Source organism: Anolis sagrei, chromosome 1, assembly GCF_037176765.1.
Source record: "Anolis sagrei isolate rAnoSag1 chromosome 1, rAnoSag1.mat, whole genome shotgun sequence".
NCBI classification, from domain to species: Eukaryota; Metazoa; Chordata; class Lepidosauria; order Squamata; family Dactyloidae; genus Anolis; species Anolis sagrei.
Window position 1 is genome coordinate 219,427,820 of NC_090021.1, and position 18,015 is coordinate 219,445,834.

The 18,015-nt window shown below is 38.8% G+C and overlaps 1 protein-coding gene across 9 annotated transcripts in view; it reads right to left on the reverse strand.

The window, feature by feature from the left end:
* Nucleotides 1–18: 18 nt before the first annotated feature.
* Nucleotides 19–18,015, reverse strand: part of KALRN (kalirin RhoGEF kinase) — a 607,994-nt gene continuing 589,997 nt past the window's right edge. For all 9 annotated transcript variants that reach the window (XM_067473328.1, XM_067473327.1, XM_060774943.2 and 6 more), the window contains 9 exons: nt 17,573–17,600; nt 15,469–15,640; nt 13,049–13,170; nt 10,899–11,030; nt 8,581–8,745; nt 8,055–8,133; nt 6,563–6,763; nt 5,950–6,088; nt 19–5,228 (listed from right to left, as the gene is read on the reverse strand). In XM_067473328.1, coding sequence (XP_067329429.1) covers nt 4,683–5,228; nt 5,950–6,088; nt 6,563–6,763; nt 8,055–8,133; nt 8,581–8,745; nt 10,899–11,030; nt 13,049–13,170; nt 15,469–15,640; nt 17,573–17,600 — 1,584 coding nt within the window. In that variant the 3' untranslated portion in view covers nt 19–4,682. The remainder of the gene's footprint in view (nt 5,229–5,949; nt 6,089–6,562; nt 6,764–8,054; nt 8,134–8,580; nt 8,746–10,898; nt 11,031–13,048; nt 13,171–15,468; nt 15,641–17,572; nt 17,601–18,015) is intronic.

The following is an 18,015-nucleotide window of genomic DNA, read 5'->3' on the forward strand; positions in this document are numbered from 1 at the left end:
TAAAACAATAATCATCAATTGCTCATTCTTTTGTATATTGTATTTGTACGGAAGGCAGTCACCTAAAATGTAGATTTTATCATCTGTACATAACATATATTGCTGAAAAATAAGATGTGAGAGCAGATAATCACTTTACAACATCACAAATGAAGATTCAGAAGTATAAGTAAAATATTTACAAAATGTCTGTAGAAAACACATGTGCGTACAAAACAAAATCAGTAAAATAATGAGAAAATACTTAAGGCAGACTAGCAAAAGACTGAAAATATTAAGGCTGTGGAATTAGTTTGCACCTTGGAAAAGTATAAGCTCTTTGAATTTTAGGGTTGGAAGGGATTGTGGAGGCCTGGGATCCAACCTTCTGCTGAGAGCAGGAACCTGGCAGATGGCTCTCCAGCTTCTACTTCAATGTCTACAGGAAAGGAGAGCCCAGATTCTCCATCCTAATAACGCAGCCCCTGTCACCACTATCCACAATGATAGCTGAAAAGGTTTTAATCCTCAATATGTCAGTGCAGAAGAAAGCACAAGTTCAATGAGTTTCACTTGGACAGGGATGGCAAACTGCAATTCTACCTAGGATGCCTCAAGCCCAGTGGAACTGACTCCCATGCATAGCACTGCAACCTAAGAGATACATTCTTAATTGCCTGCTGTGCCATTTGCATGTCAGACTTTATTTGCAGTGGAAGATCAACACTGCAGAGTGACATGTCAGGAAAAGCAGACGGAGCGGAAAGAATGGAAAGCACCAGCATTGAAAAGCAGGGCATGAAGGTAAGATATGGCTCAAGTAGACCCGAAGATTGTTTTAGAGCATGAGCCGATAAAATACAACAGTCACTAGAATAACAATTCCTGAACAGCTATTTAATGTTTGATGGCAGTTGCATGGTCTTGCTGGGGGAGAGGAGAAGAATATTCTCTTAGGAAAGCACCACTGTCTATTGAGTCATCAAAGATCAGAAGGGGTGATAAGTCAGAGCCCATTCTGTACAACTGAATGGGAAGAAATCAAAGTTATCAATTAAATGGCACTAAGATTTTTTTTGAGAATGATTCTGTATATAGCAGTACTTGGTTATAAAGCAATGTCTGCAAATGAGTGCTAGTTTTTCTATGTTACATTACACGTGATTCAAATGTTGGAGACATCCGACATTGCTCCAAATGTATATTCTGAAATTAAGTGCTTACCCCACAGTATATATGAACAGCATCAAAGTTGATGATTCATTGAAATCCATGAAACTTAAGTGGGATTCAGACTCAGCAACAGACTTTAGCCGAATATTTGCCCTTGTTTAACCTGAGCTCACATGACCTACCTATGGATGATTGTCAGTATCTTAAGAAAATTGTGACAGCTAAAAAGAACCTAAGGAGTTGATCATATCCTATATTCCTTTATGTGACATTGGTGGGTTATAAAATAGCAAGATTTATGTTTTAAAAAAATCATGAAATAGCACTATTTGAGAAAATTGATATATCGCATGGGGGAAAAATGATGATTGGGCAAAGAACTTCATTTTCATTTTTCTGTGGAAAGGCACTGTGTTTTTAAATCCATATTTGCTATTCAGTGAATCTCAAATCAATGCTCTTTCCTATCATTTCTCCCTCATTGCATTCTTATTTGTTGTCTTGGACAGAAGAGGGGAAAACCCTCAAGCAATGTATTTAATACACTTGCTGCTCACATAATTTTAAAAGGCTCATTTACTATACAAATCAAGTTGTAAAGGGGAACTTATTTATTTTAATTAGAAAAACCCTTTTAAAAGAGAAATATATGGTCATTCAAGACAGATATACCCTCATTTGAAGTGCCACTAGGCTTAGGAGAGAGGCAGCCAGTCAGAAAATAAAGAGGAAGCCTCCAAGAAACACCATAAAATGTTAGCTTTGCCACAAAAAATAGAGAACACTGCCCCTGAAAAGATGGAGTTTGGTGTAGCAATCCTAGTCCAATAAATCAGGGACAATCTAGTGTCAATGAGCCAACACTTTTTGCCTTCCTATGAAGATTCTCTGGTTTCTTAAAGCACATATTTTCATGACATCCACACTGAATAACTTTGATTCAGACTTGCCTACAAACCAGGATATCAAACACAGAAGCTTGAACAATATATGGTTCATTGGACCAAAATTGTGACAATTGAACTTATTTATATTTTGTTTGTTTGGCTTCATTTATTAGCCATAAAATCTTAATTTGTTCAGTTTACTATGGCTTTTTGAAGCTTATAAGATACGTTTCCTGTGCACCTTGCCCTTCTTGTTTATAGTTTAAAGAGCACACACACACACACCCCAAAGTAAGACAGATTGTAGATGCTGAGATATGCTCAGGAAGGTATCCCTACATAAACAAGCAATGAGAGAGAAATAGAATAGCCCTATAATTTAACTGATGGAGAGCAGCATATAATCAGATTTGAAAGCTGACTTCACTATCCTTCTTGTTTGTCAGACAAGTGGTGTAGTAGAAACAATACTACAATATCTCTCAAACTTTTAATGTTTAGTGTTAGTCAGAGCTTGGAAAAGTTACTTTTCTAGATTGTAACTCCAGTCATTACAGTCAGTGGTCAAGCTGTCAGAGGGGAATGCTCTGGAAGTCCTACTCCCCAAACTCTACTCTGCATTTCAGGATCAGGAGAAGAGCCCTTGTCTTACCACCAGTGGCTTGGATGCAAACAATTAATTATCAAGCACTGTTTTACCAAAGTGTCACATACAACCAGTTGGCAAACCAGTAATAGTTTTTTGTTCTGCCAAGTTATGCAGAACACTTATTCCTCCCCTGCCTCTCCCATATTTGGAAAGCATGGAAGTATAAGATTTTCTTTATAATATGGCAGAGCAATGCAGATCAGTAGCTTGTAATTTGATATTAGGTCATTTACCACTAGATAATTGGTCATCTGTTTTCAGTCCAATGTTGTTGCTTTAACTGAATTTCTTGATTTAGTACGATCACATATAAAATAGCTTTTTTCCCCTATAAGTACAAATCAGGAATCATCAGTCCTGTTTGAACAGTACCCAGATGACACAACTGCATTCCACCCATCAAGACTTTGCTGTGTAGAAAAGGATGTTTGTATAGGTTTTACGTCAAACTCCAACAGGAACCAGAAGTAGCACCCGGGGGGGGGGGGCTATTTGAGGCAAAAGAACGTGGCACAACTACTGACATCTTGCACCCCACAGGATCAATCCCAACATACCAATTGTGGTAGGAAACCTTTCTCCACACTAAAGAAGAATAAATCACCCTGCCATTGCTTGTGACTTGCTCTATCACCACACCTTACCGTTTATAGAGCATTTGTTGCTCAAGAGGAGAGAAAAAAGTCAGACACAAAGTTTTGGCTAATTCAACTTCTAAAGAATTAATATATCTTGATGCCAAATCCTCTTAGTATTAAAAAGTTGGACTAGTGTCTACAGCGATAATAAGAGATAATTATAATTTGGAAGTATTATTCCAAAACTATTTAGTTTAGAAACTGCAACTGTGATTACTTTTAATATTATCAATAATTTTCTGGAATGTCATATCAAAACAGGGGAGTGAATGAAAATAACAGGATAGATGCTGGGATTATGGGGCTAAGAAGATGGACATTATGTACACATATAGTAAGATACCAGTTATGCAACCACAAACATAAAAATGGACTCACTATACTTACCACACTTTGGCCAATTTTGGATTGATTTCACAAGTTTTAAAACTAGAAAAGGAATGAGTTCCTTCTCTTTTTATAGACTATGAGAATTCAAGAAACACCCTGCAATAGAAAAAGTCTTTCACATCTACTTTACAGATACCAGCAATTATTTTAACATAGTTTTTTTTCTTGGTGCACAGTTTTTGCAAAAGGCTTTCTGTACAAGAGCTATAAAAATTATTTAAAATTGTCACATTGTGCTTTGTCTATATATATTGTTGTTTCATTGTATTTATCACCTCTGTGGTAGCATTTTATAGTATGTTATATTTATAACAAGAGAATGCTGTAAAATTCAGAAAGGTCTTATTGGCAAAGGTCTACTATGGTCTTGATCAACACAATTTATCTGCTGTATCATTGGCAAAGCTTGCATCACGAGGGCTGGGTGCCATAAAACAGTTATCCTGACACAATTCTTATTTAAGATGAGTGAAGTTTATAATGAAGGATAGATCTGAAGAACGGTTTGAGCAGTTTGTATAAGATCTGAAACCTGTTTGGTCCAGTTTGTTTTTCACAAAATTCTGACTGCAGAAAGTCAGACTTGCTTTCTAACATCTTTCAAATATATAATTTCAATAGTAATGGAATTGGTAAGACTGCCTGGGCCTTTTAGAAAGCTGCCTTTCAAAACTAAGGCAACTGTATTTTGGTTCCCATTCTCCACCAACATCCTTTGTAACATTCATCGGAATGTAAAATAGCCACATCATTACACGAGAAAGCCACCCACCAAGTTGCATGAGCAACTTCTGAAAGCATCTAATGCTACCTAGTTAGATCATGAAGCCGCTGGAACAGTTCATATACTCTTTCAGACATCACATCAAATATAATACTTTATACAGACAGTAAAAGAGAGATTCTGCTTTCTCTCTCTTCACACCCAATAGCTCCTCAGTGCCAAGTCAGAGTTCTTCTATTGCATTACGTTCCTGAGGTCATCCTGCTCATTATGAAGCTCTTAACATTGGGAATTGGGCGCACATCAAACTGGTGCTTGCGGCGTTCAATAACACTGGCTAGACGTGAGGTATCCAGAGGGATTTTGGAATAGCTGCCATTGTGAAACTGCAACCACGGATGCTGCAAGCAAGTGGCAGCTGTTGGCCTCCTCCTAAAGTCTTCCTGAAGGATGACAGTGATGAAATCTCTGGCAGCATGGCTTACGTCGCAGAAATACTCATTGGGAAAGCTGAAATCCACCCGGCACACGTTGATGCATGTCTCCTCCCTGCTTTCATCCAAAAAGGGAGAGACCCCACTCAGCATGACATAGGTGAGGACGCCCAGGCTCCAGATGTCTGTGCCGAGTGAAACCGGAGCACCTTGGAGAACTTCGGGAGCAGCAAACTCAGGGTTTCCAAGGAGATGGTGGATGTGGTAATGTCCTGTGATTTGGACAGCATCTTCAAGGTCTATTATCTTAACGCGAGGCACTGGGATCCGCAAGTCAATGAGCAGATTTTCTGGCTGTTGAGAATAACATAAAACAGCTCCACTATTTTTGCAATAAAAATAAATGTAACCCAACACTGGTTCAAGATTGCTTTCCATTTAAGAAAACAATAAACACCTGACATCTCCAAGAAAAGCCGTGATGCATAATGGAACGAATAAGAAAAATAAAATAAAATGGAAGTTATCGAAGGCTTTCATGGCTGGAATCACTCAGTTCTTGTGGGTTTTTTCAGGCTATATGGCCATGTTCTAGAGGCATTTCTCCTGACGTTTCGCCTGCATCTATGGCAAGCATCCTCACCTCTGAGGATGCTTGCCATAAATGCAGGTGAAACGTCAGGAGAAATGCCTCTAGAACATGGCCATATAGCCCGAAAAAACCCACAAGAACCAAAATGGAAGTTGTTTACAGCTCTTTGTGAATTATGCTACACTTGTTATTCACAATGAATTAATAAAACTATAGGCCAGAGGAAAAATTATCATCATGCAATCTATGCTCAAAACAAGTTTCCTACCATATCAATTTGTCATTCATAAATGCTATTATATATTTATTTACTATATTTATATACCGCCTTTTAATTGAGCAATGTTTTATCTATAAGACTGATCATTTCCATATAGGAAAAATAAAATAATGATTTAAATACTGGTATGAACCGTCTCCGTATACAACATATATATGGTAATATCGTACAAATTATTTGTTTTTCTTTTTTCTCTCTCCTACCTTTATATCCAAATGAGCAACTCTGCAGTTGTGAAGGTACTGTAAGGCCTCCATTGTGTCTCTTATGTAAAAAGCTACTTTGTCTTCCATCAGTTCATCATGATTCATCAGGTAGTCCAGAAGACGGCCGTCATCCATTCTAAAATCCAACAATAACCCACTATCAAATCTAGCACAATTACAATCTAGCTGGTTGAAACATTAGTCACAAGTCACAAGTCTTCAGTCAAAAAAAGATTCAAGATTATGATAAAATATGGATGAGAGATTCCCCCACCAGCAAGTGAATATCAAGTGGTGAATATTTTTGAGAACATAAAGCATTTTTAAAAATAATAATAAAACATTTTATGATATAGTATAGTCTATTAAAAGCTCATGCATAAAATTACATTTTTATAAATAAAGCAATGCTAACTTCAGAGCTCTTTTCTACTGATTTATAATGCCACCCAATATGCCATATACACTTGGAGCCTCCAAGTAAAGGAGCACTGTGTTGTTGCAGTAGTAAAATGGCATGCTTTTATGATGCTAACTGCATTTATGACACAAAAGATAAATTAACCCTCATAATGATGATTGAGAAGCTGGGCCTCCATTTCAGACTTACAGTTCTAAAACTAAGATATAGGAAGAAGGCGATTCATAAGTGTCATGAATGGTGATATACTGAGGATGTTGTAAATGTTGCAGGATGGCTGCCTCGTGGGCTGCCTGCTCCTTCTTCTTCATTTTTTTATTGATGAACTTCACCGCAACATCCTTCCTAGTGGCTTTGTGGACACATTTCTTGACAACAGCAAATCGGCCCCTGGAAGGGGGAAACAGTGACATTTATTCAGCAATAAATCAACAGCAAAACCATTTCCTAAGAGCTTTTTTGAATCAGGTCATTAATATTGCTAAAGGAATCAAAGCAAATAGAACTGTCCATAACTCTTTATAATTTGGATGTAGTTGCCATGATATCTGCTGGGTTTGGTTCCAGGACTCCTGTGACTATCAAAATCCATGGATACTTGAGTCCCATTATATACAATGATCTATCTACTAAAATTGTGTCCCCGATGTAAATTGGCAAAAAAAGTTTCAAGCCATGGATAGCTGAATCCATGGTTACAGAATCTGGCTACAGAGAGCTGAATGTATTTTTTATTTTAGCAGAAGTAACAGAGTAGGAGCCCCTGGTGGCGCAGCAGGTTAAACTGCTGAGCCTCCGAACTTGCTGGTTGGCAGTTCAAATCTGGCCAGCGGGGTGAGCTCCCACTGTCAGCCCCCGCTTCTGCCAACCTAGCAGTTTGAAAACATGCAAATGTGGGTAGATCAATAGGTACTGCTTCTGTGGGAAGGTAACAGTGCTCCATGCAGTCATGCTGGCCACATGACCTTGGGGGTGTCTACGAATAATGCTGGCTCTTCGGATTAAATGGAGATCTGCACCACCACCCAAAGTTGGGCACGATTAAACTTAATGTCGGGGGAAACCTTTACCATTAACAGAATATGCTATATTCCACCATTGTACACTCATGTCTAGCTGTAGATTGTTTTCCAGCCTGTTCTTTTTGAAAATAAGACTTTCCTCTTTTCTTTTCTTTTCTTTTCTTTTTTAAAAAGACAGTTCACATTTCAAGCTAACAATTGTCAGAATAATATCCTCTACTAATATTTTTATATGTGAATATCTGCTTCAGAGACCTACCCTACATGTCTGCTATATGAACCCACTAACCTGATGGGTCAAAGGTGATTATAATCTGTGTGTATGTGTATACATGTGAACAGGAGGGGGAGGGGGAAATAATGGAAAAGGAATGGATACAAGTAGGGGATAAGGGTGATTAAATATGATTTTTAATCTCTTTCTTTTGTTAAATTGTTACAATATATTTATCTTGTATATGTCACTTATGTTGCCTTTTAAACTTCCTCATGAGGAAAAGTTGTTATGTTATACTCTATTTTTATAAATAAATGAAAAAAAAATGAAAAAATCTCAAGATGTGCCTTCATGTGATCCTAATATACTAGAACCAAGTATTTTTTAAAAACAGTTTTCTAAAGGAGAACATCCATTGTGAACTAGTTAATTGTAGTATTACCTTCCAATCTCATTCAGCTCTGTATAGGCAAAATCAAAGTTTTCTTTCCAGGTAATGGTGGCTCCATCGGCTGCAGCATCTTTGTGAAACCAGAAAGGGTAAGTAATAGAGTTGTGATATAAAATATAGTTGTCATTACTTACTGTGTCAAAAGAGAAGGCCTTAGAACCAAGGAGAGACTTGACAAGCACAAATGCTGGAGAGGGGACCTTGAGAAAAGTGTATATTCCCTCCTTGCCATTTTAATTCATGGATAAAATTATTTGAGTGTCTTGGTATCAGCAAGGACTAGTATCAATAACTACAAATTGCTGCATCAGGCAAAATGCCCCATGATGAAGTTGAAGCTCAGGGAAGTGCAGAGCCATTCCCACTGTCACTAGTGCTGTAGGCTTACATTCCCATACTCATTTGCTGAGCCCAGCTTCACTTTCTCAGCACAAATGCAAACCCACCAATGTGTTACGTTGGACTTTTTCACTTTATGAAAAATGGCCATGTTTCCTGTTGCTGATAAAGTGCTCACCATATTCTGGAAGTTTTGCGAATTCAGAAGCCTCACTGGGTAAGCTAATTCCCCAGGGATTGCTGGCACTGACTCGAAACTGATAGGAACAGCCAGGAGTGAGGTCTTCAATGACGAGGTAGGTGTCCAAGGTGGAGGCAACCGACTGCTGCCAGACCTGTGACCCTGTTTTATGGAGAGAGTGAGGAGAGATAAGATTATCAAAACCGAAATGTGCTTAGAAACTCCAATGTGTGGGTTTGTTTGTGTGCCAGGCCTTATTAACCCTAATTTAGGGGTGTGAAAGGGGACTGGCTTTTAATCTGCCTCTGAGCATGTTTTTAAAGGGGCGGGGGGGAGGTATTTCTAAAACAATTATCTGCATTAGAAAGCCCTGAATATAGATAAATAACATAGTAGAGAGAAGAATCCTACTGGAGTGGTACACTAATGGGAAAAATAGTTTCTTAGAGGAGATGATGGATGATGATGATGATGATTTAGAGCAGTGTTTCTCAACTTTCCTAATGCTGTGACCCCTTAATACAGTTCCTCATGTTGTGGTGACCTCAACTATAAAATTATTTTCATTGGTACTTCATAACTGCAATTTGCTACTGTTATGAATCATAATCTAAATATCTGATATGCAGGAGGTATTTTCATTCACTGGACCAAATTTGGCACAAATACCCGATACGCCCAAATTTGAATACTGGTGGGGTTGGGGGGGGGGGTTGATTTTGTCATTTGGGAGTTGGAGTTGCTGGGATTTATAGTTCACCTACAATCAAAGAGCATTCTGAACTTCATCAACGATGGAATTGAACTAAACTTGGCACACAGAACTCCCATGCCTTGAAGGGGCTTGCTGGCATGAGCCTCCCTTCAGCCTCACACTCTCTTCCTCACCTGCACATGTGCACCACGCTGCTATGCACCGAGCGTGCCTGCTCCTCCCTCCCCACTTGGAATCTCAGAAACAGCCCTCCCCTTGGCTGAGAGGCCAGCCAATCACAGCAGAGGAGGGCTTTTGCTGGGAGGATTTTCCATCTGTTTCCAAAAAGGCAGAGAAGAATAGGCGGAGAGATCTTCAGCCTTCTCTGTCAAAGGGGTTTCTAAGACCATCAGAAATATATGTTTTCTGATGGTCTTTGGCAACCCCTCTGACACCCCCTCATGACCACCACCCCCTGGGGTCCTGACCCCCAGGTTGAGAAACACTCATTTAGAGTATGGTTTTTGTTTTTTTAAAACCAGGGTTTATATGATGATGTGTCACTGTTATCTGGCACCAGAAAAAAATAGCTAAAATGTATATAGTTGCATCTAACATACGTTGGAAATGTATGTTGTTAATGGGATCCTTTTATCAAGTGGTTCTCAACCTGTGGGTCCCCAGATGATTAACTCTCAGAAATCCTAACAGTTGCTAAACTGGCTGGGATTTCTGGACGTTGTAAGCCAAAACACCTGGGGACCCACAGGTTGAAAACCACCGCGTTTATCAAATGTGTTGAAATGTGGAATGCCCCACCCAAAAAAGCTGGGGTCAAATACATAGTATGATGGAAAAACAAGAGATTTAATGTTGAAATGAAGCCTGAACTGCATTTACTTGTATTGTTGGAAGATCGACTGGCAAAGAAATATGAAAAAACATTCAAAGGTACATGGCCCCAGCAACAAGATTGTTTTATTTACAGAAGTGGAAAAGTATTCCCATTCCAATGGGTGCAAGCTAGCTACTGAACTTTTGGACTTAGCAGAAATGGACAACTTTCATCAGAAAAAAATCACTGCTTTTTTTTTAATGACTGGGAAGCATTAATAATGGTTTTCTGCAGAATCATAAGTATAATACACTGAGTGTACTTTCTAGCAGTTACTAGAGTCAAATGAGAGTTCCTTGCCTTTCTCCTCAAGCTACTATTCTGCTATTTACAGGCCAGAGAGGAATAGAGAACAGGCAACTAGACTGCATCTGTCTTAGCTGCAGTTAAGATATGAGGTTGCTGTCTCGATTTGGGTATTTCCTGATCATTTGCACTAATAAGGTCTGAGAGTAGCTGGGCATCGGGAGCTACTAAGCAGATAGTTGATCAATATTTTTTAAAAGACATATGAATACGGAATCCCCAAGTTACATTATGTATTTCACTAAAATGATTCCAGGTACTTTTATAATCTGCAAGGCAGGTTATATCTACTATTCCTTAGGTGAGACCTGCAATTCAAAGTATAAAAATTTGCCTGTAATTTCATCTCAACAGACCTGAAGAAAATGTATTGCAACAGATCAGAGCCCCGAATTGTCCAACAAGTAAGTGCTTTCTTACCTTCTTCTCTGTACTCCACTGTGTAACCTGAAATAGTGCAGTTCCCTGTACTGGATGGAGGCAGCCAACGAAGAATGACAGAGGTGCAGCTCCTTTCCTGAGCAATAGGTCGATTTGGGGCTGCAGGGACACCTGCGGGATGGAAGTGGTGGGAAAAAGAGAAACCAAGAGTGAAAAGAGAACATTGCCACTGCTGTGTCAACATGAAATATAGGAAATAGAGGGTGATTATAAACTAGGTGTTCTAGAAAAATCAAAAGCAGAAGAGGACCAACTGTATATTAGGATGTTACAGGCAGAGACAGGAGATCCTGATCTGTGTGTTTTTTCCTTCAAGTTGATCAACAGATGGAAGTCAGGGCAGTTTTGTTGGAGCATGCAAGGAATCAGTATGAGTGTGTGTTAACTGTAAAATAAGATGCATGGAGCTGATTGGTCGGGCAATGCCCAGGGACCAGGCTGAGCCTGGGACTTTTGGTTACTATTACATTTTTGTTCAGGCTTGAGCTATGCAAGTGCAGAGTGAAGAAGAGAGAAGCAGAGAGAGACAGAGTTTGGGGTGTACTATTGCTTCATGAGCAGCTGAACGAATTTTATCCACATGGACAAAAGAAAGACCATTTTAGATCGCTCATAAAAGGACAGTATGTGAGTTGATGCAACTGATCATATTGTACATATAGTAGTCTGAGCTTAAACTACTTGTTCTTTATTGTTCACCTGCATGGCATATTTTCTTTTTCTGGCAAGGCAGTGCGTGGGCTGATCAAATGTGAACTACACATGGTTTATTTTACTTTACGCCACAAGTTTCAGTAGGGGAAATGAGACATAGGGGTAACTCTGATTGCCTTTTCCCTGGGACTACAGTCCTAATCCAATGTATTTTAAAAGTTTCAGAAAATTATTTTAGGACTTTTCATTTAACTTAAGAGCCAGGTGTCCTGAACAAGAAGCAGAAATATTCCCTTGCCTTCCTGCTGCTGCCCTGTCCCTCTCTTTCTTAAGTGGTTTAAGCCTCTGTTTAGTACTGATGCTCCCCTTAGTACAGATGCCTGCGCACATACACACCTGCCTCTGACCATAAGGACAATGGGTAGCCTGACTATTCTTCCAGATATCTGCCAAGACAAGTAACTGTGGAAGGGGGAGCCAGGGTCTCAGCTCCTTTTCTTTCTTCTATGGCAGTGATGCTAGAGCAAGGTGAGGAATGGGGCAGCACCTATGGGTTTTCCCCAGACTGCCTTAGGACCATTCCTGGAATCAAATTAGATAAATTAACTGGAATTCAGAATGCAACATGAGAGAGCTCATCTACAGTCTTGGGGGCGGGGGAAATCAAGCATCCTCTTAAGATTGTATACATTTAGAAGATGTGTGTTTCTGGAATGTATCATAAGACTAAACTCAAGACTTGCTATCACATGTATTTTTGCCTTAAGGCTCCCTGACAATATCTAGCAACCCCAGAGATAGTTTTGCCAGTTCCATCCTCTGAAATATCATGTGCAGCAGCACCTAGTATTCCTTGGTGGTCCCCCATCCAAATACTAACCAGGGCTGACCCTACTTAGATTCTAAGATCAGACAAGACCTGGTGTCTTTAGAGTATTTTGATGTTATGGGCCTCTCCTAACTGGGAAAAATGGAACCTTAGGAAGTATAGACAGATGGCAGTATTCATTCTCTCTTCATTCTCCCATCCCCTTAAAAATAACTATTTGCCAAGAGGAAACAGATCACAACAAGACCTTCAGGGGAAGGAATATGCTGTCCTGAAACTTGTCCACGAGGACTTGGAGTCCTCGTGGACAACAAGTTAAACATGAGCCACCAATGTCATGCAATGGCAAAAAAGCCAATGGGATTTTGGCCTGCATAAAGAGGAGTATAGTGCCTAGATTCAGGGAAGTCATGCTACCCCTCTGTTCTGCTTTGGTTAGACCACATCTGGAATACTGTGTCCAATTTTGGGCATGGTAATTGAAGGGAGATGTTGACAACCTGGAATGTGTCCAGAGGAGGGCGACTAAAATGATCATCATGATTTTAATCAATGGAAGTTTGCTCTCTGATGAAGCAAACATTCAAACATCTTTATGAAATATGTAAAATAACACAGAAAACAGAACCATGGGATAATCTATTACCTTGCACTTTGATTGTGGCTGAGGTGGATGCTGATCCCAGTTCATTTGTTGCCACACAGGTGTAAATACCACTGTCTTGAGGCATCAGGTTACAGATCTTCAGAGTTATTTCACCTGAATCACTTGAGAGGGAAAATGTCATTATTTTGATCTACAATTCTGCTAAATAATTATACTGGACTCTCTCATATTACATAACAGAGTGATTACAATATGATTTTTTTTAAATGGTGGAAAAGCAGAAACGCTGCCTTTTTAATCTTGTAATTTTGTGAAATGGACAGATAGGTATTGAACTAATTTAGTCTGATATCTATGCAAATCAAACTGGAACTCAACTATGTACCTACTATACAGACAGCTGCCTTGCATTTAATCTAGGGCTGTTTGAGAAGTCCGTAGTTGGGAAGTGAACCTAGTTATCTATATAATTTTGCACTTCTCTGAACTTAAATGTAGGTTTTGGCATTACAAAAATCACAATGCATATTCAGGTCCACATTTTTGTGTATAGACATGTATTTCATAAAATTAATATAAAAACATTTTGAGAACTCACATAACACTGGACCATGTTTTGTCAAATGTCAAACACTGGTGCTTTACAGACATATGTCTTAAGGTAAACTGAAATGTAACATGAGACAAAACAAAGGAACTCCTGGCTTGTAAGCTTTGATATGTCTGCCAGGTGTTGTGTATATAAAATCATCTACATCCACACACTTTCAGACATTTCAGAAATAAAAACTGTGACACTTGAGTGTGGTCAAGCAATCTGAGTGTTATTGGTTAACACACAGATTTGGAGGGGCTGCAGCAGTCTGTTTTTGTCTACAGGGAAAACAGGATTTTGTCCACTCTTCTCAGTTGGGTTGAGTGCAAATGATATTTGCACTTTGAACTCAGGGTGCAACTATGGTGCAGAGTTAACACATCTTGACACCATTTCAATTGCTATGGCTCAATACTATGGAATCCTGGGAATTGTAGTTTTACAAGTTCTTTAATCTTCTCTGTTAAAGAGTTTAGTGCCTCTCCAAACCACTACTCCCATGATTCCATGGCATTGAGCAATGGCAGTTAAAGTGGTCTCAAACTACACTAATTCAACAGTATAGAGCAACATGGGCAAACTTCGGCCCTCCAGGTGTTTCACAATTCCTACTGACTGTTAGGAATTGTGAGAGTTGAAATCCAAAACACCTGGAAGGCTGAAGTTTTTCCATACCTGGTATAGATGCACCTTCAGTTTGCAGGAATAATTTCAGGAGAAAGAGGCAACTAGGAAACTGGCATATTTTAGAAACCCTTGAAAACTAGGGTTGAAAGAGAAGTGGGACTGTCTCTGGTAAATTGGGACTGTTGGAGGGTATGAACCCAGTTTGAATTGAAAGATGTATTAAGTATCCTTGGTTCCATCTAATTGCTGGATCCATTTGCTGCAGTAAACTTCATAGTTTGCTTTCTGAGGAAACCCAATTGCAGTCCAGCTTCTTTCAGAGTGCCATGTGGCCTAGATCCTGACCTGTGTGATTAGAAAGGGAATGCATCTTCTTTCTATGAAGGAAACCCATTTGTTTCTCTGCTGGCAAAGCCCTGTTTGCCTCTTGATTCTTTCCACTTTCATTTGAGACAAATGAAAAAGTATGTGAATACAATACTGATTTCCCACTGTAGTTTTATGACAAAAACTTTGTTTGGCAACCTTCTATGATAAGATAAAGTTTTGGAGAGTGATGCTATCTAATCTTTTTCATCTCTTGGTGAGTCTACAGCACCTGCACTGTAGAATTAATGCAGTTCAATCCCACTTTAATTGCCAGGACTCACTACTATGGAATCATAAAATTTGTTGTGTGGGGAGACACTAGCATTCTTTGCCAAAAAAGGCCATGCAAAATTACAAATCCCAGGATCCCATAGCATTGAGCCATAGTAGTTAAAATTGTGTCAAACTGCATTGTAAACGCACCCTTTTGATACCACGAGGAATTTAAGAGATAGGCGCCACATATTAAGGCAGCTCTGCTTTTAGCTGGAATGGGGAGATTCTCAAGAAATAACTTTTAAAGGGCCATGTAAATTGGAGGAAATTGACCTTTGAAAGCCTTAAAGACCACCTTAAATCATTCCACACAGTAGAGCCTCCATTTTCACTGGGGTTAGAGGTGCCATACCTCCACAAAATTGGAAATCCGCCAATAAAAAGCCTGGATTTCATTGTTTTAAACCAGGGAGATCTCCACTATAAGAATCTCTGTCTTCCAGTATGACTCTGTGGTCAACTTCTGCTAGATAAGAGGCTTGTACTATGCTCAGTAACCGAATTTAGTAACTTCAGATGCAGTCACATTTTGTAGGAGTTAATTTACTGCTCTGGTACAATCAGAATTCTTGGATGTAGAAGGGAAACATACCATGAAGTAACTGTATAGGCAGCTGTACTGTTGTCGTTGTCCAGAAGGTTTTGATCAGGTCCTTTCCAGGTTATGGTTGGTTTTGGTCGTCCACAGACTTTGCACTGAAGCATGACAGTGTCTCCAAGCAAGCAAGTAATATCCACTAAGGGCATGAGAAACTCTGGGGCAACTGGAGCAAAAGCCACACAGATACAGACATGAAGTTCCCCAAAGAAGCAGCCTTTCATGTTAATGACAAAACGTTCCCCTCATAGATATGTCTGTTGAACCAAATTTTATTTGAATAGAGAAGCATTCAAGTTATACTGAATTGTGGAGGTAGAATTAAAGGGAAGCATATAGGAACAAATATTTCATTGGCATTATTCAATCTGAGAGAATGCAAACTTCATCCTTGTAGAATTTGGATTTTTGTGCTTTCATTTGGCCAACCACACTAAGTAAATGATAACAATTTTATTATATATTGAGAAACCCTACATTTTTGAGGTTTGTTAAGACTATGCAATGGCAAAATGAGAGTAACAAATACTATCATTTCATGGAAAGGAAATGGAAATAAACTCTTCTTTCCACTTATGAATCAAGTTATCAGAAAGGGAGATAGAAGATAAAGCTTTGCACACTGCAGTGCATGGAATGATGAATTGCACCATCATACTAAATATGATGGTGCAAGAGGACACTTCGTCATTTTTTATTACCGTATTTGCCGTTGTTTTCCAGTAGTAATCTGTGTAGCCCCCTAAAAATAGACTATAATGTCAGCAGTTCCACCTAACCCTTAAATATTAACACCATTAATCAGATCATATGAAGCTGTCATTGGAAATGTCCACAACACAGGATTATCTTTCATAACATAAAAGGCAGTTAGAAACCTGTTCATTGGGAGCTGTTAACAGAGCAGTGGCTTTCATTCTTTGGTACTTCAGATATTTTGGATTTCCCCAAATCCTTGATCATTGGCCATACTGAGGTTTCTGGCAGCAGAAGAGAGCTAAAGATGGAGAGCCACTGCAACAGTTGCTACTATGTACTTCTTGTAGTAGTTAGTATGTATGAGAATAGACTCAGGTGGGGTCTATTCTTCAGAAATTGTGTATCATTTTCATTGTGGATCTGAATGTCAGTGTGATCACAGGGAAATCACAACACATTTTCCGGATTTACTGAATTTGAAATTTAGCAGGATTTTATATGCATTTTGTAAACACAGTTGTTGAGGTATGCAAATTCATTAATTAGAAATAAATATTTGAAATTAGAAATAAATATTTGAATAAACAGGTGTATAACATTTCAGGACCCAAGCATTCAAAACTTCCTGTAAAAAAACCCATGTCAACTTGGTTTTTGCAGAATATTTATATCTTCCATTGTTCCCTGGTGCACTCCTAGAACTCATGGGGCATATTCAAAAGCAGGTTGGGGGAACTTTTGGCCTTTAAGATGCGTTTGAACCACAGATGCCACAATTGTCATGGTGTCCAGGGCTAAGAAAGGTTAGAATTCTCCCCGAGATAAGAGTTTCCTTTAAAACCTAACATAGCTTCCTTTGTGCTTGTTGCCTTGCAAGTAAGCTTGACAAGGCACAAACTGTGTTTCTGAGCAGCTGATCTGTAACTTTTTATCTCCGAACTGGGGAGGGAAACACAGCTGTGTAAATAAAAAGTAAGGTACAAGGAGAAAAATGAACAATATGGAGTCTCTGTAACAGTATCTAAATTATGCAATTAGAAAAAACTGAAGACCGGAATGATCCAAATTCAATGAAAATTTAACGAACTGCCTCAAGCCGTAAGGAGAGGCCGGTACTAAATAATATAAAAAGATTACTAGTTAATATTATTTTAAAAAGAGAGCAAATAATCCCAAATTGGAATAATTCTTATGCAGTTTTCCATCCTTCCGATTTCCAACCATTTTAAACACAACATTTAATATGTTAACTTTGGTGAATACTAAAGATTTAATCTTCCAGCCATGTCACTTGCAATTGAATCACACTTAAATCTGAGTCCATTGTGATCAAGTTACCATACAATAAATTCCTTCCTAACTTCAAGGGGAAAATGGCATATTCCCGTCTTTAACTCACCTTCTTGGATGAAGTTTGGGTTGATGATCTGAAAAAAAATTATATATACACAAAAGAAACAGAAAAGACTTTTTAATTAGACAATGAAAAGTGAATTAAGTTCAATAAGGTATACAGGATTTAACGTTACTTGAAAAGATTCAAAGACAGGACAGAGGATATACAAATACTTGTGTTTGCTTTAGTTCGCATTTGCAAAGTACATCAGCCCATGCTGGTAGGATCATAGAAAGGATGTATGGCTGAAAATGCAAGTCACTCTTTCACTACTTCATGAGTGTTTATATGTGTGTGTGTGTGTATGTGTATATGTAGGTGAGTACTTGAGTTCCAGCCTCACTCCCACATCTTCTATTCTTGTTGCAATGTTCCCTTTCTACAGCTTGCAAAGACCAGAAGGTTGTTCCTTCAGCAATCAACATGACAGGCAGGAAACAGTACAG